At 54.5% G+C, this 26,943-nt stretch overlaps 3 protein-coding genes across 9 annotated transcripts in view; 2 read left to right on the top strand and 1 right to left on the bottom strand.

Annotated features, from left to right (window-relative positions):
- The window catches only part of ERCC1 (ERCC excision repair 1, endonuclease non-catalytic subunit), a 14,818-nt gene extending 6,721 nt beyond the window's left edge, over positions 1 to 8,097 (top strand). For all 4 annotated transcript variants that reach the window (XM_070771266.1, XM_070771267.1, XM_070771264.1 and 1 more), the window contains exons 5-10: positions 68 to 167; positions 1,160 to 1,236; positions 6,021 to 6,120; positions 7,331 to 7,402; positions 7,633 to 7,701; positions 7,989 to 8,097. In XM_070771266.1, coding sequence (XP_070627367.1) covers positions 68 to 167; positions 1,160 to 1,236; positions 6,021 to 6,120; positions 7,331 to 7,402; positions 7,633 to 7,701; positions 7,989 to 8,042 — 472 coding nt within the window. In that variant the 3' untranslated portion in view covers positions 8,043 to 8,097. The remainder of the gene's footprint in view (positions 1 to 67; positions 168 to 1,159; positions 1,237 to 6,020; positions 6,121 to 7,330; positions 7,403 to 7,632; positions 7,702 to 7,988) is intronic.
- On the bottom strand, positions 7,932 to 24,647 carry POLR1G (RNA polymerase I subunit G). Of its 2 annotated transcripts, none has more exons than XM_070771261.1 (3): positions 23,672 to 24,647; positions 9,829 to 9,970; positions 7,932 to 9,655 (listed from the first exon to the last, which is right to left on the bottom strand). In XM_070771261.1, exons 1-3 carry the CDS (start codon positions 23,796 to 23,798, stop codon positions 8,221 to 8,223), a joined length of 1,704 nt encoding a protein of 567 aa, XP_070627362.1. In that variant the 5' UTR covers positions 23,799 to 24,647; the 3' UTR covers positions 7,932 to 8,220. The 2 variants fall into 2 exon arrangements, with proteins under 2 accessions (XP_070627362.1, XP_019835152.2); XM_019979593.2 differs by lacking the exon at positions 23,672 to 24,647 and adding an exon at positions 10,457 to 10,702.
- On the top strand, positions 10,844 to 26,943 carry PPP1R13L (protein phosphatase 1 regulatory subunit 13 like). 3 transcript variants are annotated; one of them, XM_019979590.2, is made up of 13 exons: positions 10,844 to 10,882; positions 16,973 to 17,053; positions 17,153 to 17,298; positions 17,647 to 18,151; positions 18,256 to 18,354; positions 18,429 to 18,520; positions 18,816 to 19,296; positions 20,467 to 20,921; positions 23,065 to 23,196; positions 23,286 to 23,419; positions 23,512 to 23,678; positions 25,288 to 25,487; positions 26,350 to 26,943. In XM_019979590.2, the coding sequence occupies exons 2-13, from the start codon at positions 16,999 to 17,001 to the stop codon at positions 26,386 to 26,388; spliced, it is 2,505 nt and encodes an 834-aa protein (XP_019835149.2). In that variant the 5' UTR covers positions 10,844 to 10,882; positions 16,973 to 16,998; the 3' UTR covers positions 26,389 to 26,943. The 3 variants fall into 3 exon arrangements, 2 of the variants coding, with proteins under 2 accessions (XP_019835149.2, XP_019835148.2); XM_019979589.2 differs by lacking the exon at positions 10,844 to 10,882 and adding an exon at positions 11,751 to 12,281; XR_011561625.1 differs by lacking the exons at positions 10,844 to 10,882; positions 26,350 to 26,943 and adding an exon at positions 11,202 to 12,281 and having other exon boundaries at positions 16,907 to 17,053; positions 23,512 to 23,768; positions 25,288 to 25,417.

Raw genomic sequence — 26,943 nt, 5'->3', positions numbered from 1 at the left:
GAAGGAGGGCTTCTGGGGTGTCTCAGCCAGAGACTTCCCAACGCCTCTTTCTCTCCCCACCCCCCAGCCTCCGCTACCACAACCTCCACCCAGACTACATCCACCAGCGGCTGCAGAGCCTGGGGAAGAGCTACGCCCTGCGGGTCCTGCTCGTCCAGGTGGATGTGGTAAGCAGGGGTCACTCCCCCGGGCCTCAGTGTCCCCATCTGTGAAATGGGGAGCCTTGGGCCTCCTGGTTGACAGGTGGGTGTTGAGTCCTTTCCAAGGAGGAATGCAAGTCGGAACCTCAGTGGGAGTTTCTTGCATCTGAGCTGCAACCTGTGTTAGCAAGGAGATGGGATGGTCAGATTACCCATCTCTCCTTCCGCACACACCACCCTGCCTTCAGCCAGGCCCAGCCCTCTGCCACCTAAATATTTCTTCAACCTGTTTCTGTCTGTCCTCGCAGCCCTGCCCTGATCCAGGCCCTTGCTTCTCCTGCCTGGGTCTCTGTCCCAGCCTCTTCTCATCTCGTGGCCTCCAGCTTAGCCCCTTTGCAAGCGGAGGGCTCTTCAAGCACACAGACCCGCGGTCCAAACCCCCCACAGCCCCTCAGTGCCCTGTGTGAAGCCCTGCATGACCCAATCCCTGCCCTACTCTCACAGCTCATCTCTCAGCTTCCAACGATCACCTTGCATTTCACATCTTCCATCCCATAGCAGTGAATTTTATTTCTTCAAGCCCTCTCTCCCTTCCCTTCATTTGCACACACTGTCCCCTGTCTGAAATTCCCTTTTTTGCTGTCTTTTGTTACCCTCACTCCTCATCCTCCTTCAGGTCCCAGCTCAGATGTTCCCTCCTCCAGGAAGCTCTCCCTGATCCCCCAGGTACAACAGATGCTCCTTTGGCTTCTCTACCTCAGCCCTGGGCACTCTGGGTCATCACTGTCTAGGAATGGGTCTGTCCTTTGCATTAGACTGTGAGTCCCCAGAAGACAGAGTCAGGGCTGGCCTGGTCACTGCTGGGTCCTGAGACTGCCCTGCCCGGGTCAGGCACCCCATCGGAGAATAGGAAGTGTCAGTTGAGTGAAAGGCTCTTGGCTTCCTAAGGTGCTCAGCTTTTAAGACTCTTTAACTCCTTGCTTTCTCCCATACCCCTCTTTCTGGTTTTCTTCTCTCAGAAAGATCCTCAGCAGGCCCTCAAGGAGCTGGCTAAGATGTGCATCCTGGCCGACTGCACCCTGATCCTTGCCTGGAGGTGAGATGGAGGCTCCCCCTCAGGTCAGGCTCCATCCCAAGAGTTCTTCTCCCTTCCGCCCCCAGACCTTCCTTCTTCCTCCCAGGAATGCCCTTTGTGAGCCTGGTCCAGGCACTGCCTCTCTGGGTGTCAATTTCTTTTTTAAGATATTTTATTTATTATTTATTTATGGCCATGCCGGGTCTTTGTTGCTGCACACGGGCTTTCTCTACTTGCAGCGATGGAGCGAGCAGGGGCAGCTCGCTGGTTGTGGTGTGTGGGCCTCTCACTGCGGTGGCTTCTCTTGCTGTGGAGCACGGGCTTTAGAGCTCGTAGGCTCAGTAGTTGTGGCACATGGGCTTAGTCGTGCTGAGACATGTGACATCTTCATTCCCCGACCAGGTATCAAATCCGTGGCCCCTTCATTGGCGGGCAGATTCTTAACCACTGGACCACCAGGAGAGTCCCTGGGCTTCAATTTCTTTATCTATAAGCCAGGGTCTTAATATCTTTCTTACAGGGTTGTAGGCACAAAAGAAGGTGACATAGAGGAAATTCCCAGGACCACGCTAGGCACTTATGAGTTAGATGTAAAACCTGGCTGAATAATTAATTCCCAGTCTAGGTTTATAAAGACCATTTTGATTGGTTCTCCACAGGAAAAAGAGATCCCTTCCTCACACCATAATCAGAACAAAGTCTTGATGATTATAGACATAAAAAGAAAAACTACAGTGAACGTATAAGAAATCATATATATATATATGGCTTCCCTGGTAGCTCAGCTGGTAAAGAATCCCCCTGCAGGAGACCCTGGTTCGATCCCTGGGTTGGGAAGATCCCCTGGAGAAGGGAACAGCTACCCACTCCAGTGTTCTGGCCTGGAGAATCCCATGGACTGTATACAGTTCATGCAGTCACAAACAGTTGGACATGACTGAGTTTGACTTTCATCTCTATCTATCTATATGATGTTCTTGTGCTGGGAAAGATTTTCAAAGCAAGACTCAAAACCCAGAAGCCATAAAGGAAAAGGCTGATGTGAGAAAATTACAATTTTAAACTGCTGGATAGTAAGAGATACTCTAGACAAAGTTAAAAGATAAGCGACACACTGAGAGGAAATACTTGCTGTCTATGACACAAAGACGTAAGACCCCTAATTTACTTTTCTTTTGAAAGGAACCTTTATTTATGTGTTTGTTTTTGGCTGTGCTGGGTCTCAGTTGCTGTCTGCAGGCTTTGTCTAGTTGCGGCGAGCGCAGGCTCCAGGTGCTCCAGCTTCAGTAGCCGTGGCTCACAGGCCCTTCAGTCATTGCATTTCCTGGGCTCTGGAGTTCGGGCTCAGTAGTTGTGGTGCACCGGCTTAGTTGCTCTGAGGCATGTGGAATCTTCCTGGACCAGGGATCGAACCTGTGTCCCCTGCATTGGCAGATGGATTCTTATCCACTGCGCCACCAGGGAAGTCCTAAGATCCCTAATTTATATGTTTACATATAAATGTTATATTTATACAGTTCAAAAAATTTACATGTTTATATTCACAGGAATGTATTTAAACATGTATTATGTATTTATATATAGAAAGGACCTCCTACAAATCAGTAAGAAAAATAGCCCAGGAGCTCCCTGGTTGCCTAGTGGTGAGGGGATCCTGGGCTTTCATTGCCGTGGCCTGGGTTCAATCCCTGGCTGAGGAACCGAAATCCTGCAAGCCATGCAGTGCTGCCAAAAAAAAAAAAAAAAAAAAAAGCCTGAAGTCTAAAGCAAGTTGTCAAGAAGACATGAAAAAACTGTCAGCCATACAGTTTGTCAGGAAATGTCAATTTTCAAAGAACAAGGTGTTATTTTTCACCCATTAATTTGGTGAAAACGTCAAGAAATAGGCACCTGCATGTTTGGTTAGCAGGAGACTTGACTGGTGATTAAAGCAGAAAATAGTCATACTCTTTAACGCAGTTCTTCCTCCTGTGAGTCTCCTTCACTCCTCAGGTTTAGCTCAGTTCTGACACTCTATTGGAGATAAGGTTGGATCCCCCAGGTTAATGGCTCACAGAGCTACCCATCCCACACACACTGCAGGCGCCAGTCGCAAGCCCAGGGAATCACCTGTGCTTTGAACAGCGGCTGCAGGTCAAGACCTCCAATGACCCTTCCTCAGGTTTGATTATTTTGCTAGCACGGTTCTCAGGACTCAGGGAAACACTTATATTTACTAGTTCATTACAGGATACACTCAAGGATACAAACAGGTACACAGGGCAAGGTCTGCGAGGGTCCTGAGCACAGCATCTTCTGTCCCAGGGAGCTGGGTGTGTGTCACCCTCCCGGTGTGGATGTGCTTGCCAGCCTGGAACTCCCTAAATCCCAGGGTTAGTGTTGAGATTCTATGGCGGCTTCTCACATAGGCATGGTCACTTATTAACTCCATTTCCAGCCCCTCTCCCCTCTAGAGGATTGGGGGTGGGGTGGGAAATTCCAAGCTTCTAATCCTGGCTTGGACTTTCCAGATACCAGCCCCCCATTTAGGAGCCACCCAGGGTCACCTCTGTGGAACAGAAGCCCTTGGTGATCTTATCACTTGGGAATTTACAGGGGTTTGGAGCTCTGTGTCAGACACAGGGACAAGAGACCAGTATATATTTTCTGTTAGCTTGAAGATGCCTTTTCAGACTGGCTTCTTTAAGGTTTCTCCATGTCTTTTTTTTTTTCATTCATTTGGCTGCATGGGGTCTTAGTTGTGGCATGCAGGTTCTTTTAGCTGAAGCATGGGGGATAGTTAGTTCAGGATGCAAACTCTTAGTTGCATGTGAGCTCTAGTTCCCTGATCAGGGATTGAACCTGGGGCCCCTGCATTGGGAGCGTGGAGCCTTAGCCACTGGACCACCAGGGAAGTTCCCCTCCACGTCTTTTCACATCCTGGTAGTTCATTTGCTATCACTTTACTACTCACTGTCTGAATCCACACTCTTTTCCAGCTGTGTAGTATTCTGCCTGTAGCCCCTTGTTGGCGGACACTTGGCTGACTCCCAGGGTTTTGCTGTTACAGCAACCCTCCCACTACTGCCCCCAACCCCAGGGATGGGCTTTGAGGTCAAAGGGTACATGTATTTGTCATTCTGTGTCCTCTCTAGGGCTGTGTCACCGCTATACTTTTTGACTACTCAGAAAAATGTGCTTATGTATTAGTTATATATTAAAACAGAAGCAAGTATGAAAAATGGCTCTCTCTTTGCTGTGGGAGGTAGCACAGTGGCGTATGGGGAGCCCGGCGGTGTGATCTTGGGCAAGTGACTCAACCCCACTCGTCTGTTTCCCCCTCCATTGTCACGGATTGAAAATAACTGCCTTACAAGATCTCTCAAGAGAGCCCAGAAGCTTCTGAAGATAAAGGGCTTTGAACGGTGTCTGGAATGCGGCTAGGCCCCCACACGGGGAGTATTTCCCATGTCTGTATATCCAAACTGGGGAATATTTTGGACCCATTAAGTAAATGGGGTCGAGGGACTTTCCTAGTGCTTCAGTGGCTGAGACTCCGTGTTCCCAAGGCAGGGGGCCCGGGTTCGAACCCTGAACTACTCAGGGAACTAGATACCACATGCTGCAACTGAAGATCCTACCTGCTGCAACTAAGACCTGCCACAGACAAATAAAGACACAAATATTTTTAAAAAGTAAATGGGGTCGAGCTCTGTCTTCCGATGTGGAAGAGTGTCCTCACTGTACTGGGGAACAAAAGTGAAATTGAGGAAGTGGATACAGCATGTCCTGGACACATGATTAAGAACAATAACAGTCCCCTCTGCGACTAGAGCAAAAGCAACAAAGCCCACAGAAAGACAGAATTTTAAAAATGAGTATTCTTTTGAGAATATAAATCAGTGTTTAATCAACAAACATTGTCCTCTAGCTAGACTTTGAAGGCTAAGAAAATGCCTCAAGACAAACATTTGAGGAAAAAGGCCAGCTTTTTCCTGGTGTGAATAAACTTGGGTTCCTCTGTTCCGCACACAGACAGGCCCGTTTAGTGATTTATTGTTTCACCTACTTTGGAGACAGTTAATTACATGTCAGAAAAACCCAGTGCCTAATGGAAACATGAATGGTGACTGTGAGGTTAGTTGCAGCAGTCAGCTTCTAGAACTTTCCTCTTGAAGGTGTGCTGCATATAAAACCTCCCTCCCAGAATAGCTAACATTTCTTAAATAGGCTTCTAAGCACCAGGCATGGCACTTAAGTGTGTGGACTTGTTTAACTGTCATTAGCATCCACCCCTCTTCCCTAGTGGCTCAGTCGGTAGAGAATATGCCTGCAATGCAGGAGACTGGGGTTCAATCTCTGGGTCGGGAAGATTCCCTGGAGAAGGGTATGGCAAACCACTCCAGTATTCTTGCCTGGAGAATCCCATGGACAGAGGAGCCTCAAGGGCTACAGTCCATAGGGTTGGAGAGAGTCGGACATGACTGAGTGACTAACACTTAGAACTTAGCATCCACCCCACTTGACAGGTGAGGCAACCAGGGCCCAGAGAGAGGAAGATTGTTGGCCCAGGGTAACTCAGGTGGGAAGTGGGGCCTGAACCCCACTGGTCAGGCTCCCAAGCTATGGCCCTTAGCCATAAGTCTTAGAAAAGACCTGTCAAGATGTGCCCGCCCAGCAGGGGTTACCGCCAGGGGACATTTAGGCAAGGTTGAGAGCATTCATTTCTCTATATTAAAAGTTTGGAATTCTAGCATCAGCGAATGAAATTAATGTAAAACATGACCCTCCTGCCCTCTTCCCCTGACCCGAATGTCTCACCCCAGCCCCGAGGAGGCCGGGCGGTACCTGGAGACGTACAAGGCCTACGAGCAGAAGCCGGCCGATCTCCTAATGGAGAAGCTGGAGCAGGACTTCGTTTCCCGGGTGAGGCACCCTCCCCTCCCTGCCTGGGCCTCCCAGCTCCTTTGGGGGAGAGCTGCAGTCCTGATCTCAAGTCACACCTCTCCCCCCTCAACCCCACCCTCAGCTTCCAGTCACTTCTGCCCCAACAGCAGCTAGCAGGGTCTTCCTAAGCCTGCTTTCTTCAGCTCAAAACCCTTGAGTGGGGACTTCCCTGCTGGTCCAGTGGCTAAGCCTCCGAGCTCCCAATACAGGGGGCCTGGGTTCGATCCCTGGTTGGGGAACTAGATCCCACATGCCACAACTGAGTTTGAGAGCCACAACTAAACCTCCTGCATGCCACAACTAATGCTTGGCATAGCCAAATAAATAAATATTAAACAAACACCAAAACCCTCCCATGGCTCCCCAGTGCCCTCTCCACACTCTCCAAGGTGCTGCCTGTTGGACCCGGCAGCCCCACCTACCCCCTACCTCCTCATTCTGTCACTTCTGTGTCCATTCCTGTTCTTCTGTTGATTAGTTGCCTGATCTGGTCTTTCCCCTATCTCAGCTCCAATCTTCCTTCTCCAGGAAGTCTTCTGGGATCCCCAGGTCAGGTCAAGTGCCCCCGCTGGGCTCCCTCAGCCCTGCCCATCTGGGTCACTGTGTCTGGAACTGATCTCCCTCTCACAGTGGACTAGGAGCTCCAGGAGGGCAGGGCTGGGGCTGTCTCGGACCTGTCGTGTCCCCAGCACCACCAAACACTCAGGGAGTGCTCAGAGAATATTTGCTGACTGAACTGAACTGGGCCTCCAATGATAGCGTAATGGAGGGTGCCCCCAGCCACGCTTGTGCAGGGTGTTGTGAGAACCCCCATTTTTTGAAAATGTTAGCCCAGAGAGGTCAGTTCCTATGCCCAGGGTCTCACAGGGAGAAGGCAGTGGGGCCTGGTTTTGAACTCGGGTCCAACTTCAGAGCCTACAGTCTTCCCCGGGGCAGAACCAGCTCAAGATAAATGACTTTTATCTTCTCATCCCATGACCAGAACCCTCTCAGCTAGTTGGGGATCACTCTGAGATGACCTTTTAATCATCAAAACACATAATCAAAAAACACACCCCCAAAGCATTACTGAGCGCTTCCTGCATGCAGAGCAGCCTAGGGACACAGCAGTGACCCAGTGGCGCCCTCACAGGCTCAGTCTTGTTTTCCTTTCTTCTCCCACCTCTGACCCCGTCTCCTTTCCCTCCAGGTGACTGAATGTCTGACCACCGTCAAGTCAGTCAACAAAACGGACAGTCAGACCCTCCTGACTACTTTTGGGGTGAGGAACAATTCCCTTGTGCCGATTGACATTTCTACCTGCTTTGCTTTTCAAGGAAGCTGCCCACCTATTTCCTTCTACCTCCCAGTGCCCCCTCCCCATCTTCCTGCCTTCCCCGGCCCCTGCAGGATCTCCCTGCCCTCCAGGAATACTGTACACCCACCGAGCAGCTGCGGGCAGGGGAGGTTTTGGGTTTATTTCCCCTGACCACTCGCTTCTACCTTCCTCAGTCTCTGGAACAGCTCATAGCTGCATCCCGGGAAGATCTGTCCTTGTGCCCAGGTCTGGGACCCCAGAAGGTAAGAGCCTGGGGAAATGGGCTTGAGGGGCTAAGGGCAGGAGGGAGCCCCAAAGAAATGGGACTGCAGATTCCAAAGTTCTGAGGTTTCAGAAGGCCCAGAGAGGGTGGGAACCAGCCCAACCTCACACAGCCAGTCTGGGATAGAATCTAGATCTGACTACTTCTCTGCTCGCCCCCACAATGTCCCCTCCAACTGAGGAGAAAAAGAACCAGAAGCCCACTCCAATGTATCAAACAAATGGCTCATTTAATTAAGGTTCCTTTTCTTCCTTCCCCCCTCTCCAGGCCCGAAGGCTGTTTGATGTCTTCCACGAGCCTTTCTTGAAAGTGCCCCACTGACCCCAGATGCCAAGGAGGGCCTCGGTGTAATAATAAAGCACTTTTTTCTGGCCCAGCTCTGGCTGGTGTGCTGGTGTGGTCAGTGGGAGGGGGGGGTTCTCTGCTCTCGCTTTCTGATGGCCCAGGTGGCCACCTTCAGCTTGTCTGAGTTGCAGTCATCGGTTTCCCCAGTGGACACTTACATGGGATCCTGCTGCGGCTTCTTCTTCCGCTTCCTCTCCTGTCCCTTGGGAGCCACCTGCCCAGACTCGGGATTCAGCGGGGGCTCTGGCATCTCCTCCTGGGGTGCTGTCTCGGGCACCTGGCTTTTTTGGCCCTGCTTTTTCCTCTTCTTAGTGGATGCTGGATCTGCCCTAGCCTCAGGCTGCCCCTCATCTGGCAGCTCAGGCTCCATCATCTCGCCTTGGGGGTTAGTCATCTCAGTCCCAGGCTCTGTCGCTAGATGCCCTCTTTCCTTCTTCTTCTTCTTGGTGGATGCTAGAGCTGCCTGAGGCTCAGCAGCACCTGGCAGCTCGGGCTCCATCCCCTCTGCCTGTGGCTCCACCACCTCTGTCCCTGGCTCCATCATCACATTTTGCTGTTTTTCTTTCTTCCTTCTCTTTTTGGGGGATCCCAGAGCTGCCTCAGACTGTGCCTGCACATCAGGTGGCAGGTCAGGCTCCATCACCTCCCCTGTGAGCTCCAGAGGCTTCACCTCTGGCTCCGTCACCTCCATCCCTGGCTCCCTCATTCCTTTGTATCTCTTTTCCTTTTTCTTCTTCTTTGAGGACGGCAGTGGGATGGCTTCCTCCTGTGGCTCCGTCTTTACCTGCAGCTGAGACTCCACTGTCGTCCCCTCCACCGGCTCCATCTCTCCTGGCTCCTTCTGCTTCTTCCTCTTCTTTCTGGGGGACAGGACTGTCTCTTCCAGAGGCTCCCTTTTAACCCTGAATTCTAGCTCCTCCACCGTCTTTTCTTTGGATTCTGGCATCCCTGTTTCTGGCTTGACCATTTCTACAGACTCTTTGGGCTTCTTTTTCCTCTTCCTGGTGGTGGATGGGGACAGTGTTCCTGGAGGCTCCAGCATCTCAGCAACGGGCTCTGTTGCCAGTGGCTCTGTCGCCTCCAGTTCTTTCAGCTGGTGCTTTTTTTCCTTCTTCCCCACATCCAGCTTCAGGGACCCCAAAGCTGTGTCCACCTCCAGGGCCCCATGCTCATTCACTGCCTCCTGAGGAACTGAGGCTTCTGGCAAGTGTCTCTTCTTTTTCCTCTTCCCTGAAGCCAGGGACTTCAAGGCCAAGACGGACCCAGGCCCTGTGACCGGCGGGCTGCCTCCGAAGGCACAGAACCGAGGCCTCAGGCCAGGGGGGATCTGTGGTGGGGGACTTGCAGGAATGGACTGCAGTAGAGTCCCTGTCAGGGATTCCTGGGGACCCTCAAAGATCCTCAGGCTGCCCTGGGGTGCCAGGGCACAGGTGAGTCCCCCTCCTGCCTCTGCTGAGGGGGCCAGCAGGGTTGCTTCTCCTCCAGCTCTGGGGCCACTGCTGCTGAGAACCCTGTAGCGGTGCCGCTTGCCTGCCAACTTGCCCTTCACAATCTGGGAGCCAGAGAGAGGCACGAGTCGTCCATTGAGGCTAAAAGTTGAAAAGAGGAGGGCAGAAGCTTGATCAGATTCTTTTGGTGGGACAGGGGACAGCAGTTGAGATGCAGCATTTCTGGGTTCCCCAAGAAAGCCCCTTTAAGTACCCCACCTCGTTCAGCCACTGGGGTGAGAAATGTTCCCCGGAGTTGGCGTGGGACCTCTTACCAGTCTGGGGCGAAGTCCACAGGGGCCTGGATGAGCCACAGCTCTGTATCTGGGCCGGTCAATGCCTCCAAAGAGAAACGACTGTGTTCTGAGGCTGGGGGCGTCGCAGTAAAGTTGGGGGGACAAGAAAACCGAGCAGCACCTGCAGAAGGGGAAATGGTCATTTGTGCCGATCCAGTCCCCCAGGGCACGCCTATCGGTCCATTGGTCTCAACTTCTTGAGAGCCCCAATCCTCTTACCACGCCTTCCCTCTCTCCTGTCTGTTCCCCAGAGGCGCGCCTATATCCGCCATCCCAATCCTAGTTCTCCCCACCAGTATACCCCAACCCCCCGACCCTCAAATATCCTCTATCTGAATGCCTCCCCGTCCCCACCATCCCCCGGGGGATACACTCTACGCTTGGTCAGATTCTTTTGGTGAGACGGAGGTAGTAGCTGAGAAGAGGCATTTCTGGTTTCCTCAGGAAAACCCTTCTAGATTTCCCCCAGGTTTAGCCACTGGAGAGAGAAGCATGGTCCGGTCTCAGAGGAAGTCTCTTTTTTTACGTCCGAACGCTCTAGGGCGCCCCTTTCTCTTCCCGCCAGCCAACTCTCTGCACCCTGTAGGCCCGCCGTGAAGCAACTTACTGCCGGACGGGGTTCCCGCCATCCCTGGACCCGTGCCTCAGATAGACCCAGCAACCCAGGCCCCGCCGCCGACCACGTGAAACCAGAGGTGGGGCCTCGTCTGTGAGCGTTCATGTGGAACGGGAGCGCGGGAGGTGTCGCTCGGAGCCCGCTCTCTCTGTAAGCATAACTAGGGGGAACTTCCACTTGTGCACGGCCGAGGAGCGAGAAAAATCATCTTTTACTGAAAGTCTACTCCAAAAAGCAGCTGATTCGCTGTCTGGGGCGTGGGGAGGAATTAGAGCCGCACAAGGTCCCGGCGGGAATCCCCACAGTATTTCAGAAATGATTTGGTCCAACGTTGCCTTAAAGGGGCCGCCACATTCATAGGCCCCAACTCTTAAAGAGACAGGAAGATCGAGTGGTCTGAAATCCTTAAAGAGACCGGTAAGGGTCCAGGTGTGCAGGACTGTGGTTTTAGTGTTACAAACCCTTTTAGGGAGGCCCAGATGCCTCAGAAGTTCAGAACTTGACTGGGAGAGGTGGGAAAGCCGAGGAATGAGGGCTTTTAACTACCAGACAGGGGCGGGCTTTCGGGGCTCCAGGGGAGCGGGAAATACAGGGGGAGGAGCCTGTGGATCCCGGGGAGGAGCCTCCGGGCTCCCGAGCTGGACACGCGTGGCGGCGGGGGCGGGGGGGGGGGGGCGGACTAGGGGGAGGGACAGTGGGCCAGAAGAGACGGGTCGATTCCCTCGAGGATTTAGTCTCGTGCGTGGGGGGCATTTCCAAAGGCTTTGAGGAAGGGAGAATGAGTAGAATGAGTAGAGATCAGTGCCCCGTCTCTGTCCCTGGGCGCGTGTAAACAGCGGCACGTGGACGCAGATTTGGGGGACACGCCTACGTCCCTTCCCACGGGAATCGTGCCGCGTGGGGAGACGGGCGCAGCCGCGGGACGGTGACTAGACAGGGTGACCAGACTGCATTCCTGACCGGTGTGTCAGCGCTGATTCCCGCCCCCTCTGCCGAGATTGCGGATCCTACTTTAGAACTGGGGCGCCCACCTTCTCAGCGAGCCAGCGGCTACCCAGAGCGGAGGGAGAGTCAGGCAAAGAGGATGGGTTGCCTCTTCCCAGATTTCCAGTTTCCCGTGCGTGGGCGAGACAGGCGGGCGCCGCCCCTGCGAGCTCCGGGACTACAGTTCCCAGAGGATGCGAGACTGGGTGGCGCCGGACGTCGGTCGAGGAAGCTGCTGGGAGTTGTAGTCCCAGCCTCTAACTGAGCTGTAGCTGCGAAATTCTATCAAGATCCCAACCACTCTTTTTACCGATAGAGAGACTGAGGCTCAGAGACCCGAGGGGATACTAATTTTAGCGAGGCCCTCTTCTCGCCTTGGGGGCGGGATACGTGTCTCCCCCAGCCTCTGTAACTTTCTGCCTCTTCGGTGTTGTCCAAATCTTTATTCAAGAAGTGGGAAACTGAGCCTGGAGGGGAGGGGCAGGGACTCAGGATTTCGTCTCTTGCAACCACAGCGAGGTGAGAGTCTGAATTCTGTTTACTTAGTTAGGTCACCCTTGGCTTTTCGACCTCGCCCTTCCTGTCTGTGAAATGGACTTTATGTCAGTTCGAATGGGAACGTACCCGGCTATGTCCCGCTCCTCCGGGACTACAAGTCCCAAAGTGCTCGAGGCGACCCCCTACTCCCCCTCCCCTCCGAGACCCGCCTCCCTCTGGTCGGAGTCACGTCGTCTAACCTGTTCCCGGCGCCTGCCCCGCCCCGTCCTCGGCTCCCCGCAGCCGGAGCCGGAGCCGGAGGAAGCCCCCCGGTGCCAAAGTCTGCCCCGGATCTGTGAGTTACACCCCCTTGGGTTCAGCGGCTCTGGTGGAGCCCGAGACTCGCGTCCCTGGGAGGGTCCTGAAGAGGCTAAGACGCCAGGTCCCAGGGCGGAATTGGGAGTGCGCAGGACGCCAGGGACATTAGAAGGCTAAAACTTGGATGCCTGCTTTACTGGGCAGAAGGAAAGAGGGCTCGAATGCCTGAGTTCTTGGACGGGTGGGAGCGGACACCGTAGTCCTGGGGAGAGGTTCGGAACTGGGACTCCTCAGTCTCTCGAATTGGGAGCTCTAGGAATCCTGAGTCCTTGAGTAGAATTGGGATATCGGATCTCTTGGGGAGAAATGGGAGACTTGGACTGCTGGGGCTCTGGAATGGGCGGCCATCCCTGCCACCCTTCAGCTGCCTTTTCGACCGAGTCTTTAGGTCTGGGAGCAGAATTAGGGACGGGGTGAGGATAGTGGAACCTGGGTTCCTGAAATGAATCAGAACTAACACCCTCGGTCCCTCTGAAGACTGTGCCCCGGCGTTCCCCCCTCTTTCTGGCTCTGGGGTGGGGGCCGGGGTTGGGGTGGGGAGGACTAGGGCAGGTCTCCAACCTTCTCTCTGCCGCTGCACGATCCCCAACCTGTCATTAACCGGGGCGTCAGACCTGCCTAACCAGAGGGACCTCCGCCCCAGGGCGCCCCCTGGCGGGGGCGGGGAACCTCCTATTACCCCTTGAAGGTGGGAAATATCTGGGATTTGCAAAGAGGGTTCTAGAATCCAGGGCAGAATTCCAGAAGGTGGGGTGGGGTTGAGGGGGGGCTTGCAAGGCTGGACACAATACAGCCATTATACAGAGAAGAGGGGGTAAGCTGAGTCATAGAGGTCACAGTGGCAGCAGTGTTGGGGGGTCAGTATTTGCCCTCCCCCTTCCACACAGCTCTCTTGGGCGTCAGGAGTCCATCCCCTCCCACCGGATTTTCTGACTGACTTCTCTCCTAGGGCTCCTGGCCCTGACCCTGAGGTGAGAAATGTCACCTCCCCTCCCATCTGTCTGACCTGAGGTAGTGTGGCAGATAAGGGAGGATAGAGGCTAATTCTGGAGGTGTGTGTCTGTCCTTGAAGCTGGGGGAGGGCAGACGCCCAGCACCTCCCTCCCAAGACTCCCCCTTCTCTCCACCCCTATGTGTCACGTGAAGGGATTATACAAGGGGGTGGGGGAGGCAGGGGGTTCTGGTGAGAGAGGGAAGAACTTCCTAATGTCTGGGCTTGAAGGGCATTTGCTGATAGCCTGGGATGAAATTAAAAATAATAACCGTGGCTGCCAAGGCAGAGCTCACAGCGTGCCAGGCTGAGGGCTGGCAGGTAGAGAGATGGTTCCCACTGTCTACAGAAGTCTCTGGCAATTGCCCAAAGGTCTTACTTCCACTGGGGTTTGCTGATCCCACCCCAGGGAATGACTTCTCTTTGGTCCATTGGGGAAACTGAGGCTGGAGTGAAGGCGATACCTTCAGCTTTTGCCACCTTCTGTCTAGAATCTTCTAGGGATTCCTATGCCCTGGAATGGGCCAGAACTAGAGATGGCCAGAACTCAGGAAAGCAGGGGAGAAGATGGGATGGGATTGGTGGTGGTGGGCTTGCACAATGCAGCCATTATATGGAGAGGAGGGGGTAAGCTGAGTCATAGAGGCCACAGTTTGGGTTCTGAAATCCGAGGACTGGAGTCAAGACGGAAGGGTCAAAGTTCAGGGCTTTTAGAATCTCAGAGATCTGAATGGGCCGTTTCGGAGAAAAACAGTCACTTTGGGTTTTGAGCTCTCTGTCTGTTCCAGGCCTGGGAATTAGGAATCTTATCCGTGTGAACTTTACTCCGAGCCCTGCAGTGTTCTAAACTCTGTACATAAATTATGTCATTCAAACGTCACATTTCTATTGAGGTGAAGGTATTGATTCCCCCTTTATACACTTAAGGAAACTGAGGCACACAGAAGCTAAATAATTGAAAGAATGGGAAGGTCCAAGCTCATTGCACAGACATCCACAGAGGAGGAAACCAAGTCCCAAGGCGGGGATGTGTGTGTAGGGGGGTGGCTCCCAGCGTCTGTCTCGGAGGATTCCAACCTGGGTACTGTCAGTCCAGCCTAGCACTCTGACCCGGTTCTTACGGAGGATGCTTCCTCCAGGACCTCCGCCTCCTCCCCTGATTTTTAATTCCAGAGAACCTGGCTGGGGTGCAGAAGATGCTGGGGAAAGAGACCTAAGAGCGGAGGAGAGGGGCGCCCGGTGGAGAGGACCTGGGTGTGGAGGACAGGGGCCGCGAGCAGAGGCGCGGCCCGTGCCACCCTTGCGCCCCGCCCGGTCCCCGCTCCCCTGCCGCGGGAGGTGCTGCACCTGCCTGGGCCCGCCGCGCATTCCCAGTGTCTGAGCTCAGGCAAGGTCTGCTCTCCCAGCTGGGGTCGTGCCGTGACCTGGAGCGCCCCCTGGAGGCCCCGACGCCCCCTTCGCCCGCGTCAGCCCCGGGACGGCTCCACGCCCAGCCCTGGCATTTCCTTAGACCCAGAGGATATCAGCGTGGGATGTGTCTTAGAATTTGAGAATCAGAAACTACCCCAAAGAACCACTCGCTACCAGAATGCTGGCCCTGGAGGTAGCATAGATAGTTCTTTTTTATATTTTAACAGAGTGTTTCCTATGTATCTCTAAGATTCTAAAAGATGCCGAGTTTTGGTTCCTATAGTCTCTACTTTTTGAGGCCTCAATTCTCAGAACCTTAATTCCTCTTGCACTTTCTGGCCAGTTGGATCCTCACAGCAGTCCTCTGAAATGAACTGCTATTGATTCTAATTTTACAGATGAGGAAACTGAGGCTATCTGGTCAGGTGGGTCAGTGGTGCTACCAGATTTGAATCCTCCTTAACTGTGCTTTCAACGGCACCCACTCCAGTCCTCTTGCCTGGAAAATCCCATGGACAGAGGAGCCTGGTAGGCTGCAGTCCATGGGGTCGCTGAGGGTCGGACACGACTGAGCGACTTCACTTTCACTTTTCACTTTCATGCACTGGAGAAGGAAATGGCAACCCATTCCAGTGTTCTTGCCTGGGGAATCCCAGGGATGGGGGAACCTGGTGGGCTTCCATCTATGGGGTCACAGAGTCGGACACAACTGACGTGACTTAGCATAGCATAGCATAACTGTGCTTTCAGCAGCTCCACTAAACCAGACGTTCACCCAGACTTTTAGGACCTTGGAATCCTGGAATAGGTAGAACTTGGTGCAGGAAGACAGAGAAATCTAGGCTAGCCAAAGTGGAGAATTCTAGAATGTTCCAAAGATAGACTCTTGAACTCAGAACTTTCAAACCATAGACTTCTCAAGCGGAGGGTTTTAGGTTCTATAGGAATTTAGTTACAACCTCAAGATCCTTATAATTTCAGAATCTAGGGCTCTGAGGGGTTAAGGAGGCTCCTTAGAATAGCTGATTTGCTTCCTCCTTTCACAGTTGGGGGAACTGAGGCTCAAGGAGTGGAGGGGACTCGGAGTCCAAGGTCACACACTCCTAACACACCCAAATGAGCCACCAGCCCCAACAGGTTCTGTTCCGAGACTTCCCAGACTGAAGCCAGAATCAGCATGCCCCAGCCCGCCCTGCTGCCCACGCCTGCACCCCAAATCAAAGCTAAGCCGCGGGTTGGTGCAGCAGGGAGGTGGCAGACTTGGCGGGCGTGGCGGTTACCATGGAGATGGGGGTGGTGCTGGCCAGACTGGTTCCTGGGGGCCTGGCTCCTTCCCACTGGGTTGGCGAATTCAGTGGCCCCTGGTCACCTCCCAGTTCTTCTGTTGACGGTGGACCCGTGTGAACACGCTGAGTCTGCTTTGGGCGGAGACTCTGGGGAGAGGAAGCTGAGTGGCCCCTGTCCTCTGGAGCCCCTCCACACTGACTGAAATGACCCAGAACATCAAGTTAGGTTCAGATGTGAAACCTAGTATGCTGACTTCTTGCAGGGTGATCTGAAATGTATGTTTCTGAGCCTCACTTCCATGCCTGCTATGGAGGTTTTGATCTCAGGATAAGGTATTGGATGTAAAGCACTTGGTACGATTCCAGGCGACAGTGACCTCTCAACAAATAGTTGTTTTATTTCATTAAACCCTCAGGCAACTAGCAAAGGTCCTGGCACATAATGTTGTCATTCAGTTGCTCAGTTGTGTCTCTTTGCGACCCCATGGACTGCAGCACCCCAGGCTTCCCTGTCCTTCACCATCTCCCGGAGTTTGCTCAAACTCATGTCCATTGAGTCGGTACATAGTAGGCACATATAGAAGGCAACACCATCATTATTTTTAAAAAGATCCCCAGCATCTAGTACAGTGTCTCTTGGTCCCTAGAAGCCATTCAGTAATTGATAGTTATTATTATTGCAACCTCTGTTCACTATAATGCCTGGCACATAGTAGGTGGTCAATGGATAATGGTTGAAGGAAGGATCCAGTTTTATTAAGGCAGAGAGATGAACAAGGAGTCACGTAAAGAGAGTGAATTGTCCTGAGCCAGAGAGTTTTGCAGGAGTTGGCATTTCCCAGCAGGGGCGATGGAGAGGCATAGAACTTCCAGTGGAAGGAACAAGGAGAATAAAGGCACCCTCGCTCTCCTTAGGGCTCCAGGTTCCCTGTAGGCGGGCCCTGAGCAGACTCCCCCCCGCCCCTGCCTCCCCAAACGCAGGCGCCCCGCTCCGGCCGGCCGGCACCATGGACAGCGAGGCGTTCCAGAGTTCGGGGGACATTCTGGACCTGAAATTCCAGTGTGAGCTGGGATAGGGGGCGGGGCTTGTCGGGGCGCGGCCCTCGGTGGCGGGGCGCGGCCCACAGGTCCCGGTCCTCATTGCCACTCCCGCCCGCCCAGCTCTAGCCATGAAGCACATGGACCTGAAGCAGATGGAGCTGGACACGGCGGCGGCCAAGGTGGACGAACTGACCAAGCAGTTGGAGTCGCTGTGGTCGGACTCGCCCGCGGCGCCTCTTGGCTCTCAGGCCGCAGCGCCGGCTAGGGTGAGCCCGCGGGTCCTGGTCCCAACCCTGGCCACCCAAAAAGTCAGCTTCTTTTGGCCAGGAGTTCAGGCAAGCCTGTCTCATGGGGCAGGCGGTGGGCTGTTTAAGGGCATCTGATAAAGGAGGCCAGTGGAAGCGGACATCTGTCAGGACCCTCGGAAGAGAAGGGGCTTTTTTCTAAGCGGCACAAAGGCACTGTGTGCGCTGGCCCCAGCCCCGACGGCAGGGCTCCCTAGGCCTGAATCTCCAGCCCCGCTCACCTCTCCAGGGTTGGCTCTCGATCACCGCTATCGATTGACTTACCAACCCTCTACTAACGTCTCCTTTGACCCCACAATGTCCCCACAGCTGCCCCGGTACAGCACCAGCCCGGTCCCCGAGCCCTTGGGCAGCCGTGGGTCCTCCCGGAAGGCGACCACCGACGGCGCAGACACCCCATTCGGACGCTCGGAGAGCGCCCCAGCTCTGCTCCCCTATAGCTCGCTATCCGCGAAGGGCCGGCCGTCGTCACCGCGCACCCAGCTCTACCTGCAGCCGGACGCCTACGGCAGCTTAGACCGCTCGCCCTCGCCCCGGCCCCGCGCCTTCGATGGCGCAGGCAGCCCCCACGGCCGGGCGCCCTCCCCTCGACCCGGCCCGCTCCGACAGCAGGGTCCCCCCACTCACTTTGACTTCTTGGGCCGCTCCGGCTCCCCGCGTGGCAGCCCCCTGGCGGAAGGGCCCCAGGCCTTCTTCCCGGAGCGCGGACCCTCGCCTCGCCCCGGGACCTCAGCTTACGATGCGCCGGCTGCCTTTGGGAGCCCTCTGCTGGGCGCGGGCGGCAGCGCCTTCGCCCCGCCTCTGCGCGCTCAAGGTGAACCACAGGGCCCTACTTGGCGGGTGTGAGGGGTGCAGGCCGGGACCAGCCTCTCTTCCCCTACTCCCACCCGGGATCCTCATGAGCAACTTCTCCCCCAGACGACCTAACGCTGCGCCGGCGGCCCCCCAAAGCCTGGAACGAGTCCGACCTGGACGTGGCTTATGAGAAGAAGCCCTCGCAAACTGCGAGCTATGAACGTGAGTGATGGAAGGCCAGAGGATGGGGGAGCCGGAGAGGCATCCCCCAGACCCTAATGATTCCCGCCTCACAGGTCTGGATGTCTTCCCGCGGCCTGCTTCTCCAGGCCTGCAGCTGTTACCCTGGAGAGAGAGCAGCCTGGATGGGCTGGGGGCCACCGGCAAGGTGAGCGGCCAGAGAAACTTGGGGAGGGGTTTTGTGGGGTCAGGACTAGTCTCCCCTTTCTGGCTGCTCCCACAGTTTCCATACCCTCCCCCGGCTTTTTCCTGGATTTCCACCCCCTCCCCGACCCTCTTTTCTTTCCCTCTCTCCTCTGCCCTCCTCTCCTTCTCTCCCTTCTTGCCTTTTGCCTTGACTTCCCCCGTCCTTTCCTCCACTCCTCTGTCTTTCGTCCCCTTAAGCCTATCGCCCTCCCATCTGAGCCCTTTCTATCTTCCTTCCTTCCCTCTTTCTCCCCCAGGACAACTTCACCAGCGCCACTCTGCCCCGCAATTACAAGGTCTCCCCTCTGGCCAACGACAGGCGTTCTGATGTGGGCAGCTACCGCAGATCACTGGGCTCCACGGGGCCGTCAGGCACTTTGCCCCGAAGCTGGCAGCCTGTCAGTCGCATCCCCATGCCTCCTTCCAGCCCGCAGCCCCGCAGTGCCCCCCGCCAGCGCCCCATCCCCCTCAGCATGATATTCAAGCTGCAGAATGCTTTTTGGGAGCATGGCGCCAGCAGGGCCATGCTCCCAAGCTCCTCCATCTTCTCGCGAGCTCCCCCACCTAAGATGCCTCCCCAGCCCCAGGCACCCCCCCAGCCCCAGCCCCAGCCCCAGCCCCAACCACAGCCCCAGCTGCCCCCACAGCCCCAGCCACAACTACAACCCCAGCCTCAGCCACAAGCCCCTGCCCCAGCCCCCCAAGCCCCCCAACAGACTTGGGCCCCTGTAAGTGAAGGTGAGTCAGCGCTGGGGGTTCTGGAGGGCTGGGTGAAGGGAGGACAGATGGCTGGGGACCAAACCAGCTGGGGGACCCATCACAACCAAATATCTGTTTCCAGACACTGTCCCTGCAGAGCATGAGGCCAGATGAGCTTGGGGGTTTGCTCAGGAACTAGCCATAGCACAGTGCTTAAGCAGGGACTCAGGAGTCAGACTGGCTGGCTGCATGCTGTGTGACTTTTGGCAAGTTACATAACCTCTCTGGACTTCAATTTCCTTGAGTGGAAAACATGAATAGTGGTAGAACCTACCTCACTGGGGTATGGTATTGGCTTATATAATCCCTATAAAGGCTTCAAAATAGGGCCTGATGGATACTAAGCCCTCTGTAGCTATCATAGTAGTCATAATAATTATTAATAGTTTTTGGTGTGAGACCAGCTCAGGGCTTAGATTTAAACAGAGTGGGTTTTGAGCCCCTCTCTGCGATCGACATGCTGCGTGACTCAGGATAAATTAATTAACCCATATGAGCTTCCATTTTCTCATCTGTGAAGAGAGATGAATAATACTTACTTCATAGATTATGATGGGCATTCAATGAAATCATGTAGAAAATGATCATTATAAAAAGAAAAACAAGAACAAGCATTATATATTTCAACCTGCTTTTAGAAACTGATCGAGAGGCAGGAAACAGCGATGAGACCATCAAATACCAGAATTCTAGTCCCAGCGATTGTCTGCCTGAGATGTTAAGAGAGGAAATGATTAGAGTCTTAGTCAAGTCTATCATAATAGTAGGAGTAGAGATTCTGGAGTGAGATAGAACTGAATTCAAATTCCAGCTGTGTGGCTTTGGGCAACTGACTTGCCCTCTCTGAGACTCAGTTTCCCTTTCTGTAGTAATGAGATGATAGTCATATCAGCTTCACAAGGTAGTGGTGAGAATTCAGTAAGACAGGCATGGAGAAAGCACAAGGCACAAGCTTAAGTGTGTGATGAATGGGGAGGTCATAGTTGTCTGTTATTTACAACCCAAGGAAGTTATAGCCCAGAGAGAGCAAGAACTGCCATGGGGACACGGAGCAAATCAGGCCTTGGTGGCAGGTCCTGGAAGCTGTGCAGAGGGAGTCTTGAGGGGCTCCAGGGATCCCTCCTCTGATGGGGCGCTTGTTCCTTCTAGGCCTCGCCAAACCTCCTGCTGATCTGGAACCTGAGCCAGAGCTGGAGGGGCTGCTGACGCCCGTGCTGGAGGTTGGCGATGCAGACGAAGGTGCTGTGACTCGGCCCCTTAGTCCCACACGGCTGCAGCCAGCGCTGCCGCCCGAAGCACAGTCGGTGCCGGAGCTGGAGGAGGTGGCCCGGGTGCTGGCAGAGATTCCACGGCCCCTCAAACGCCGGGGCTCCATGGAGCAGAGCCCGGCTGTAGCCCTGCCCCCCACCCACAAGAAGCAATACCAACAGATCATCAGCCGCCTCTTCCATCGTCACGGTGCGCCTGGGGGCCCTGAGCCCGAGCTGTCCCCCATCACTGAGGGATCTGAGGCCAGGGCTGGGCCCCCTGCTCCAGCCCCACCAGCTCCCATCCCACCCTCAGCCCCTCTCCAGAGCAGCCCACCAGAGCAGCCACAGAGCATGGTAAGTAATACAGGAGGAACCCAGGGTATACCACTTAGCATATGGAAGTGTTCCTTCCCTTTTAGGACAGAACCTGGAAACTGCACACCTCACAGCTGCCGCATTCTGCTGGCCAGGAACCCAATTGCAAGGGAGGCTGGAAAATGTAGTTTTTAATCCAAGGGTCAAAAGAAAAAGAACATATATGGAGGGGCATCTGGAAGTCTTGACCATATAGAGGCTTTCTCTGCTCTTCTCCAGTAACCTGTCACCTGCCGTGGGCTTCCCTTCAGGAATCTAAGAGTTTTCCAACCTGGAAATGACTTGTCTTGGCAGGACAGAGGGTTTATTCTAGGATCTGAACAGCCTGCTGGAATCAAGGCAGTCACCATTTCTCTCCTGAGATCCACTCTCCTCTTACACCTCAGCAAGCCCGTGCCATGGCTAGAAATGGCCCACCCAGCCCTGAATCAAAATGACCTCTCAGTTCAAGTCCATGGTGTCCTTTGACTCTAGTCAGAGCTTCTTCCATTCAAATTTTCAAGAACCAGTCTCTGGTCTCTGAGCCTGTGGGTTTCGTGATTAAGTGTCCTAGCTGCAGAGCAAGGCTGCCTGGGTTCACATCCCAGCTACACGGTACTTATTAGCTGTGCATCCTTGGGCCAGACATTTAGCCTCCCTGGACCTCAGTTTCCTCATCTGTAAAATGGGAATGAGAATAACTACAGAGTTGCGGTGAGAATTTAATACATTAATGTAACGCTTAGGATAGTGCCTGGCACTTAACTGTTAACCATTATTGTTACTGTTATCATTTGACCAGGAGACAGTCTCCTGCTGATCTTGTTCAGGTTTCTGCATCTAGGCTGGGGGTGGGGAGCAGTCACATGGAATAATCTTAATTGTTCAGCGTGGGTAGACAGGGGGAGGGAAACAATTCCCAGAAAAGAAGTGGGGGCCAGGTGGACCCCCAAATGCCTATTCCTAGGCCTTCCTGAGGGTGGAGCCAAGAAATGTTGGCTCAGCCAAGATCCTGAGGTTAAGGATCTTGAATCAAGAATGGAAGAATAAAAACACCTTGAAATGGTCCAGTTGCCTCATGGTAGAATCACAAAGTCCTGGCCACAGAGAAACTTGAAAACTCACAGCATTCAATCATTAAATCCTGGTGTCACAAACTCAAAACTGAAATTTCAGAATCCTAGGACACTGAAGATGCAAACAGTAGAAGTAAAAAAGTAGTAGCACAAACCCTGGTTGTACTGATTCTTGAAATCCCCAGTACTGAAAATGAAAGACTTATTGATTCAAAGAAACCACAGATTAGGGCACTAATATGTTATAATACAAGATTTTCTTTTAAGTGAGCATTTTCCACTAGAAAGGAACACATAGTAACTAGGAAGAAATAGATAAAATAGAATAAAGAGGCCAAAATCACAAGCACTCAGAACCACGATGAACATTTTGAGCATTTCCTTCCAATTTTTTGGAATGAAATTCTAACCATAAAATATTCAAGTTCTCAATCACAGAATCTTGAGAATGCAACGTCCTGGGTCCCCAGCAATTTGAAATGGCACAACTTTAGCATTTCTGGACTCACAGTATACTGGAAACAACATCAGAGAATTTTGAAATCAGTGGCTCTTGGGATCTTCAGATTACTTGACAGCAAAGGCTGGAATCACAAATGCTTTGTGCTCAGAATAAATGAATTTTGTAGGAGAACACTTGAAAATAACAAATAGGAAAGCAGAAGGAATAGTATGACAAATATTCAAATTTCAAACATCTAAAATGAACACCTGGAAACATCATGTTTATTATCTAAATGAAATGAAACTATGAATTGAATATCTGGCTTCCATAGTCATCAACCTGATGGTCTCCCGGCCTCCTCTCAAGCCTCAGGGCCCTAGATTCCCAAATCTCTGGATTCCCTGAATGTTGTAGGGAACCAGAGACTATAGAACTGAGCACCCTCCTCCCCATGGCCCTGTGGACTCAGGGTCTGTACCTTCCTGGGTTCCAATTCCATCCCTGTCTAGGGATGACCTGGAGCGGTCACCGGGTTCCCGAGCCTCTGTTTCCCCCTCCAAGGAATGGGTATATTAACGACCCGCTCCCCAAGCCACTGAAGCATCCTCACCCTGTCCCCCAGGAGATGCGCTCGGTGCTGCGGAAAGCCGGGTCCCCGCGCAAGGTCCGCCGTGCGCGCCTCAACCCGCTGGTGCTGCTTCTGGACGCCGCACTGACCGGGGAGCTGGAGGTGGTGCAGCAGGCCATGAAGGAGGTGAGTGCCGCGGGTGCGGGAGAGCTGGGCTGGCGGGGTAGAGGCGGCCCGATGAGGGAATGAGCCTCCCGGTCCCCCGGCCCGTCCAGATGAACGACCCGAGCCAGCCCAACGAGGAGGGCATCACCGCCCTGCACAACGCCATCTGCGGCGCCAACTACCCCATCGTGGACTTCCTCATCGCGGCCGGGGCCAACGTCAACTCCCCGGACAGCCACGGCTGGTGAGCCCTGATGGCGCGCGCGGCCGGCGTGGGGCGGGGACGGCGCTGGGGGCGCCCAGCGCCGCCGCTCATGCCCGCCTCCCCACGCCTAGGACCCCGCTGCATTGCGCGGCGTCGTGCAACGACACGGCCATCTGCACGGCGCTGGTGCAGCACGGCGCGGCCATCTTCGCCACCACGCTCAGTGACGGCGCTACCGCCATCGAGAAGTGCGACCCCTACCGCGAGGGTTACGCCGACTGCGCCACTTACCTGGCAGGTGCGAGGCGGGGCGAGGGGCCCAGCTGCTAGAGATACTGGGCAGGGAAAGGAAGCCGACCGTGGCTCCCGAAAGAGGATGCCTGGGGAGGTGAGGGGCTGTACGGACCTGTGACAGCATCACCGAGGAGGGGCCGGCGGGAGGGACCACCCGCGGGGATGGCGGACGGGGCCTCCCACCTGGCAGGTGCGAGAAGGGTGTGTGACTGCAGCAGATTGTGCCACCTTCGAGGGGAAGGGGGGCAGGGCAACTGTGCCCCTCAAGCTGGACACCGGTGGTGACGAGAGCGGTTGCGGAGATTGCGCCGCTTTATCTGCCTTCCCATCTGTGGGGGTTGGGGAGTTGGACGTACCAACTATACTGTCTCCGGGCCCAGGGCTACCTGGGGGAGATACAGTGCCACACAGGTGACCAGTGAGTGGGCCCTGGCTTCTGGGGAGGGGCTTGGGGCCTCTTCCACTTGTAGGGAGACACAAGACTGTACCATGTATCTCCAGGAGCCGGTGGTGGTGGTGGGGGGATCATATCATCTAAACAGGTTTGGGGAGGAGCTAGGTAGGCAGCATAATGGCGATGTGCCTAGGGTCTGGAGCGAAGGGGTCTGTAGCCTAAGGTGGGCTCCGGAGCGTCACACAGTTGGAGTAAGGCAGGCTGTAGGACGTAGGGGTGGGACAGCGTGTGTAAGAGGGGAGCCTGCAGGGACTGTGGGACAGCATGCTGTGCTGTGGCGGAAAGTAGTTGGGAGCCAGGGGGCTGTAACACCTGCCTTAGCGGTGAGCGGCGGCAGGCCGGGACTGGGGGATGAGGGGGAGAAGTAGACCTTCCACCGAAGAGAAGGGCTGTAACCTCCGGGTTAGGGGGGACTGTGACCCCCTTTGTCATAGGTCGGCGGAGCCTAGAGATACGAGGATTGTAGCGTCCTACTAGCCTGGACTCGGAGAGTCCTGTGAGATGCAGTAGAGATTGGACCGCGCACCTGGAGGGGGAGGGAAGGGCGAAGAAACTGGAGCGTGGTGGACTGGACCATTTAAGGGGGGAGCCTGGTGGACTGTACCATTTGGAAAGGGGGTAAATCCTTGGGCATTTTACCACTTAAGGGAGTCGGTGCGGGTGGGCTATACTATCTGGAAAACGATTACATCCTCTTTGGAGACTTTATCATTTGAGTGGGAAGTGCGCGGTGTGCACTGCACCACCTGGAAAGGGGGCGTTGGGACCACTTCCGTGGAAGGAGTAGGGCCGTACCCTTGGAAGGACTGCTTGAGTCCTCTATGGAGACTGAAGCTCTTAAGTGGGGGGCGGGGCGGGGGGGCTGCAGACAATTGTACTTCTAGGAGTGGTTCAGGAACCTAATCAGGTGTAAGAGGAAATGGGGACACCGACCCTTCCCTGGGGGTTCGTGGCCAGGCCCGATGCATCCTATTAGAGACTTCCAGTACCAGCAGCTGAATGCACTCAGGAGCCCCCTTCCAGACAGGGCTACACACACAACTTTAATAGGGGCTCATTCCCCCAGGTGGGGCTGGTGTCAGATCTCAGGCTCTGACCCTGAGTGTTCCTGGCTTGCCCTGAACCGGGCGCTGACCATCCCTGCGATTTCCTGTTTCAGACGTGGAGCAGAGCATGGGGCTGATGTACAACGGGGTGGTGTACGCCCTCTGGGACTACAGTGCGGAGTTTGGGGACGAGCTGTCCTTCCGAGAGGGCGATTCGGTCACCGTGCTGCGGAGGGACGGACTAGAGGAGACGGACTGGTGGTGGGCCACGCTGCATGGCCAGGAGGGCTACGTGCCCCGTAACTACTTCGGGGTGAGCCCAGAAGAAATGTGCGGGTCTCCTGATGGCTGTTTGAGGAAAGGGCTGATCCCTCGGGGTGGGGAGAGGGGCAGGAGAGAGAGCCCTTTATACTGGGGTGGAGGGGCGGTCAGAAGAGTCCATTACCTGTCATGGGGAGGTGAGGAAGAGACCATTATAATAACAGGGGATGTAAGGGAAAATCCCTTCTTAGAAGAGGAAGAACCTCTTGCTGGTAGTACTTCGTAGGGGTACTCACCAGTACTCTTTTCCCGATTATGTGATTGGTTTCTGCTCAAGCAAATATTTTTATTATCCCTAATTATATTCATGGAGAGGTAAAGAAGAATATATTTTAGCCAAGAGGAGTATGAAGAATCCCAGTTTGGTGTTGGGGTAGGAGGGCACTTGTGTGTTACCGGCATGGAAACTTTTTGTTACACTGCACTGGGCAGGGTGAGGAAGACTCCATTAATATAATCGCGGTAGGATTGAGGGAGAGTCTGCTTGGTACGGGGAGGAGACCAGGAAGGTCTCATGACTTTCCTGGGAGACAAGAAGATGCCTTTAATTAGGGCATAGGTGGCAGGTGGGTCCCAATCAGACGGCCATGGTGGGCGGGAGCGGCGGGCGTCTTTTTTACGATGGGGAAGTCTCCATTTCGTCCAGCCCGCTGCCACCTGGAAGGCTCCATCTGGTGCTTGCCGGGGGATTCCAGTGTGGTCTGCGAGATGGTGAGAGGGTCCGTGAGGAAGGGGTGGGAGGATGGAGACGGCCCACGTGTTTGGGGGGGGCGGTGGATTAGGTGACTGTGTTACATTTGGGGTGAAGCGAAAGGTGGGAGCTCCCGGCGTCTGAAGAGCCTGTCTTCCCTCAGCTCTTCCCCAGGGTGAAGCCTCAGAGGAGTAAGGTGTAGCTGGAGAGAAGGACGTTTCCAAGGGAGACAGGATGAAGCAGCAGCTGCCTTCGCTCCAGACCTCCTCCTCCCCTCCCGCTGCATATCTCTGTACCCCCCAAGCCCTTGCAGCGGTGGGGTCCTTGCCAACAGCTCTCCGGGAACCCTGGGGAGAACGAGAACCCCAGCCTTAAACTTAGAAGCCTGCCTTAGCTGTGGGAGGTCGTGGTGGGGCTGGGAATATCATCGGGGGCAAGAGAGATCCCCCCATTTGCCAAATCAGGTCCCATCCGAAGTGCCTCCTACTTCCACTGCGAACCCACCCCCCGCAGCCCCAAAGCAAGCTAACCCACCATCCCAGCAGAGCCTTGAGTGGGTCACCGCCACTGGATTACCCCGGGAGTCACCTGCGCCCCGTATCTACCAGCAGCCTTCAGGGGCCAGGTGAGGCATGGGCGTCTTTGTCTCTATCAGCATCCCTGCTCTCTCTCTCCCAGTCAAGTGCGTTCACATAGCGCTGGTGTGACAACAAAACGGGGAGTTTTCCTTTTTAAATAAAGGTAGTTTGCACAGAAA

The sequence above is a fragment of the Bos indicus genome, chromosome 18, assembly GCF_029378745.1.
Source record: "Bos indicus isolate NIAB-ARS_2022 breed Sahiwal x Tharparkar chromosome 18, NIAB-ARS_B.indTharparkar_mat_pri_1.0, whole genome shotgun sequence".
NCBI lineage: Eukaryota > Metazoa > Chordata > Mammalia > Artiodactyla > Bovidae > Bos > Bos indicus.
This window is presented reverse-complemented; position numbering and strand designations above follow the sequence as displayed.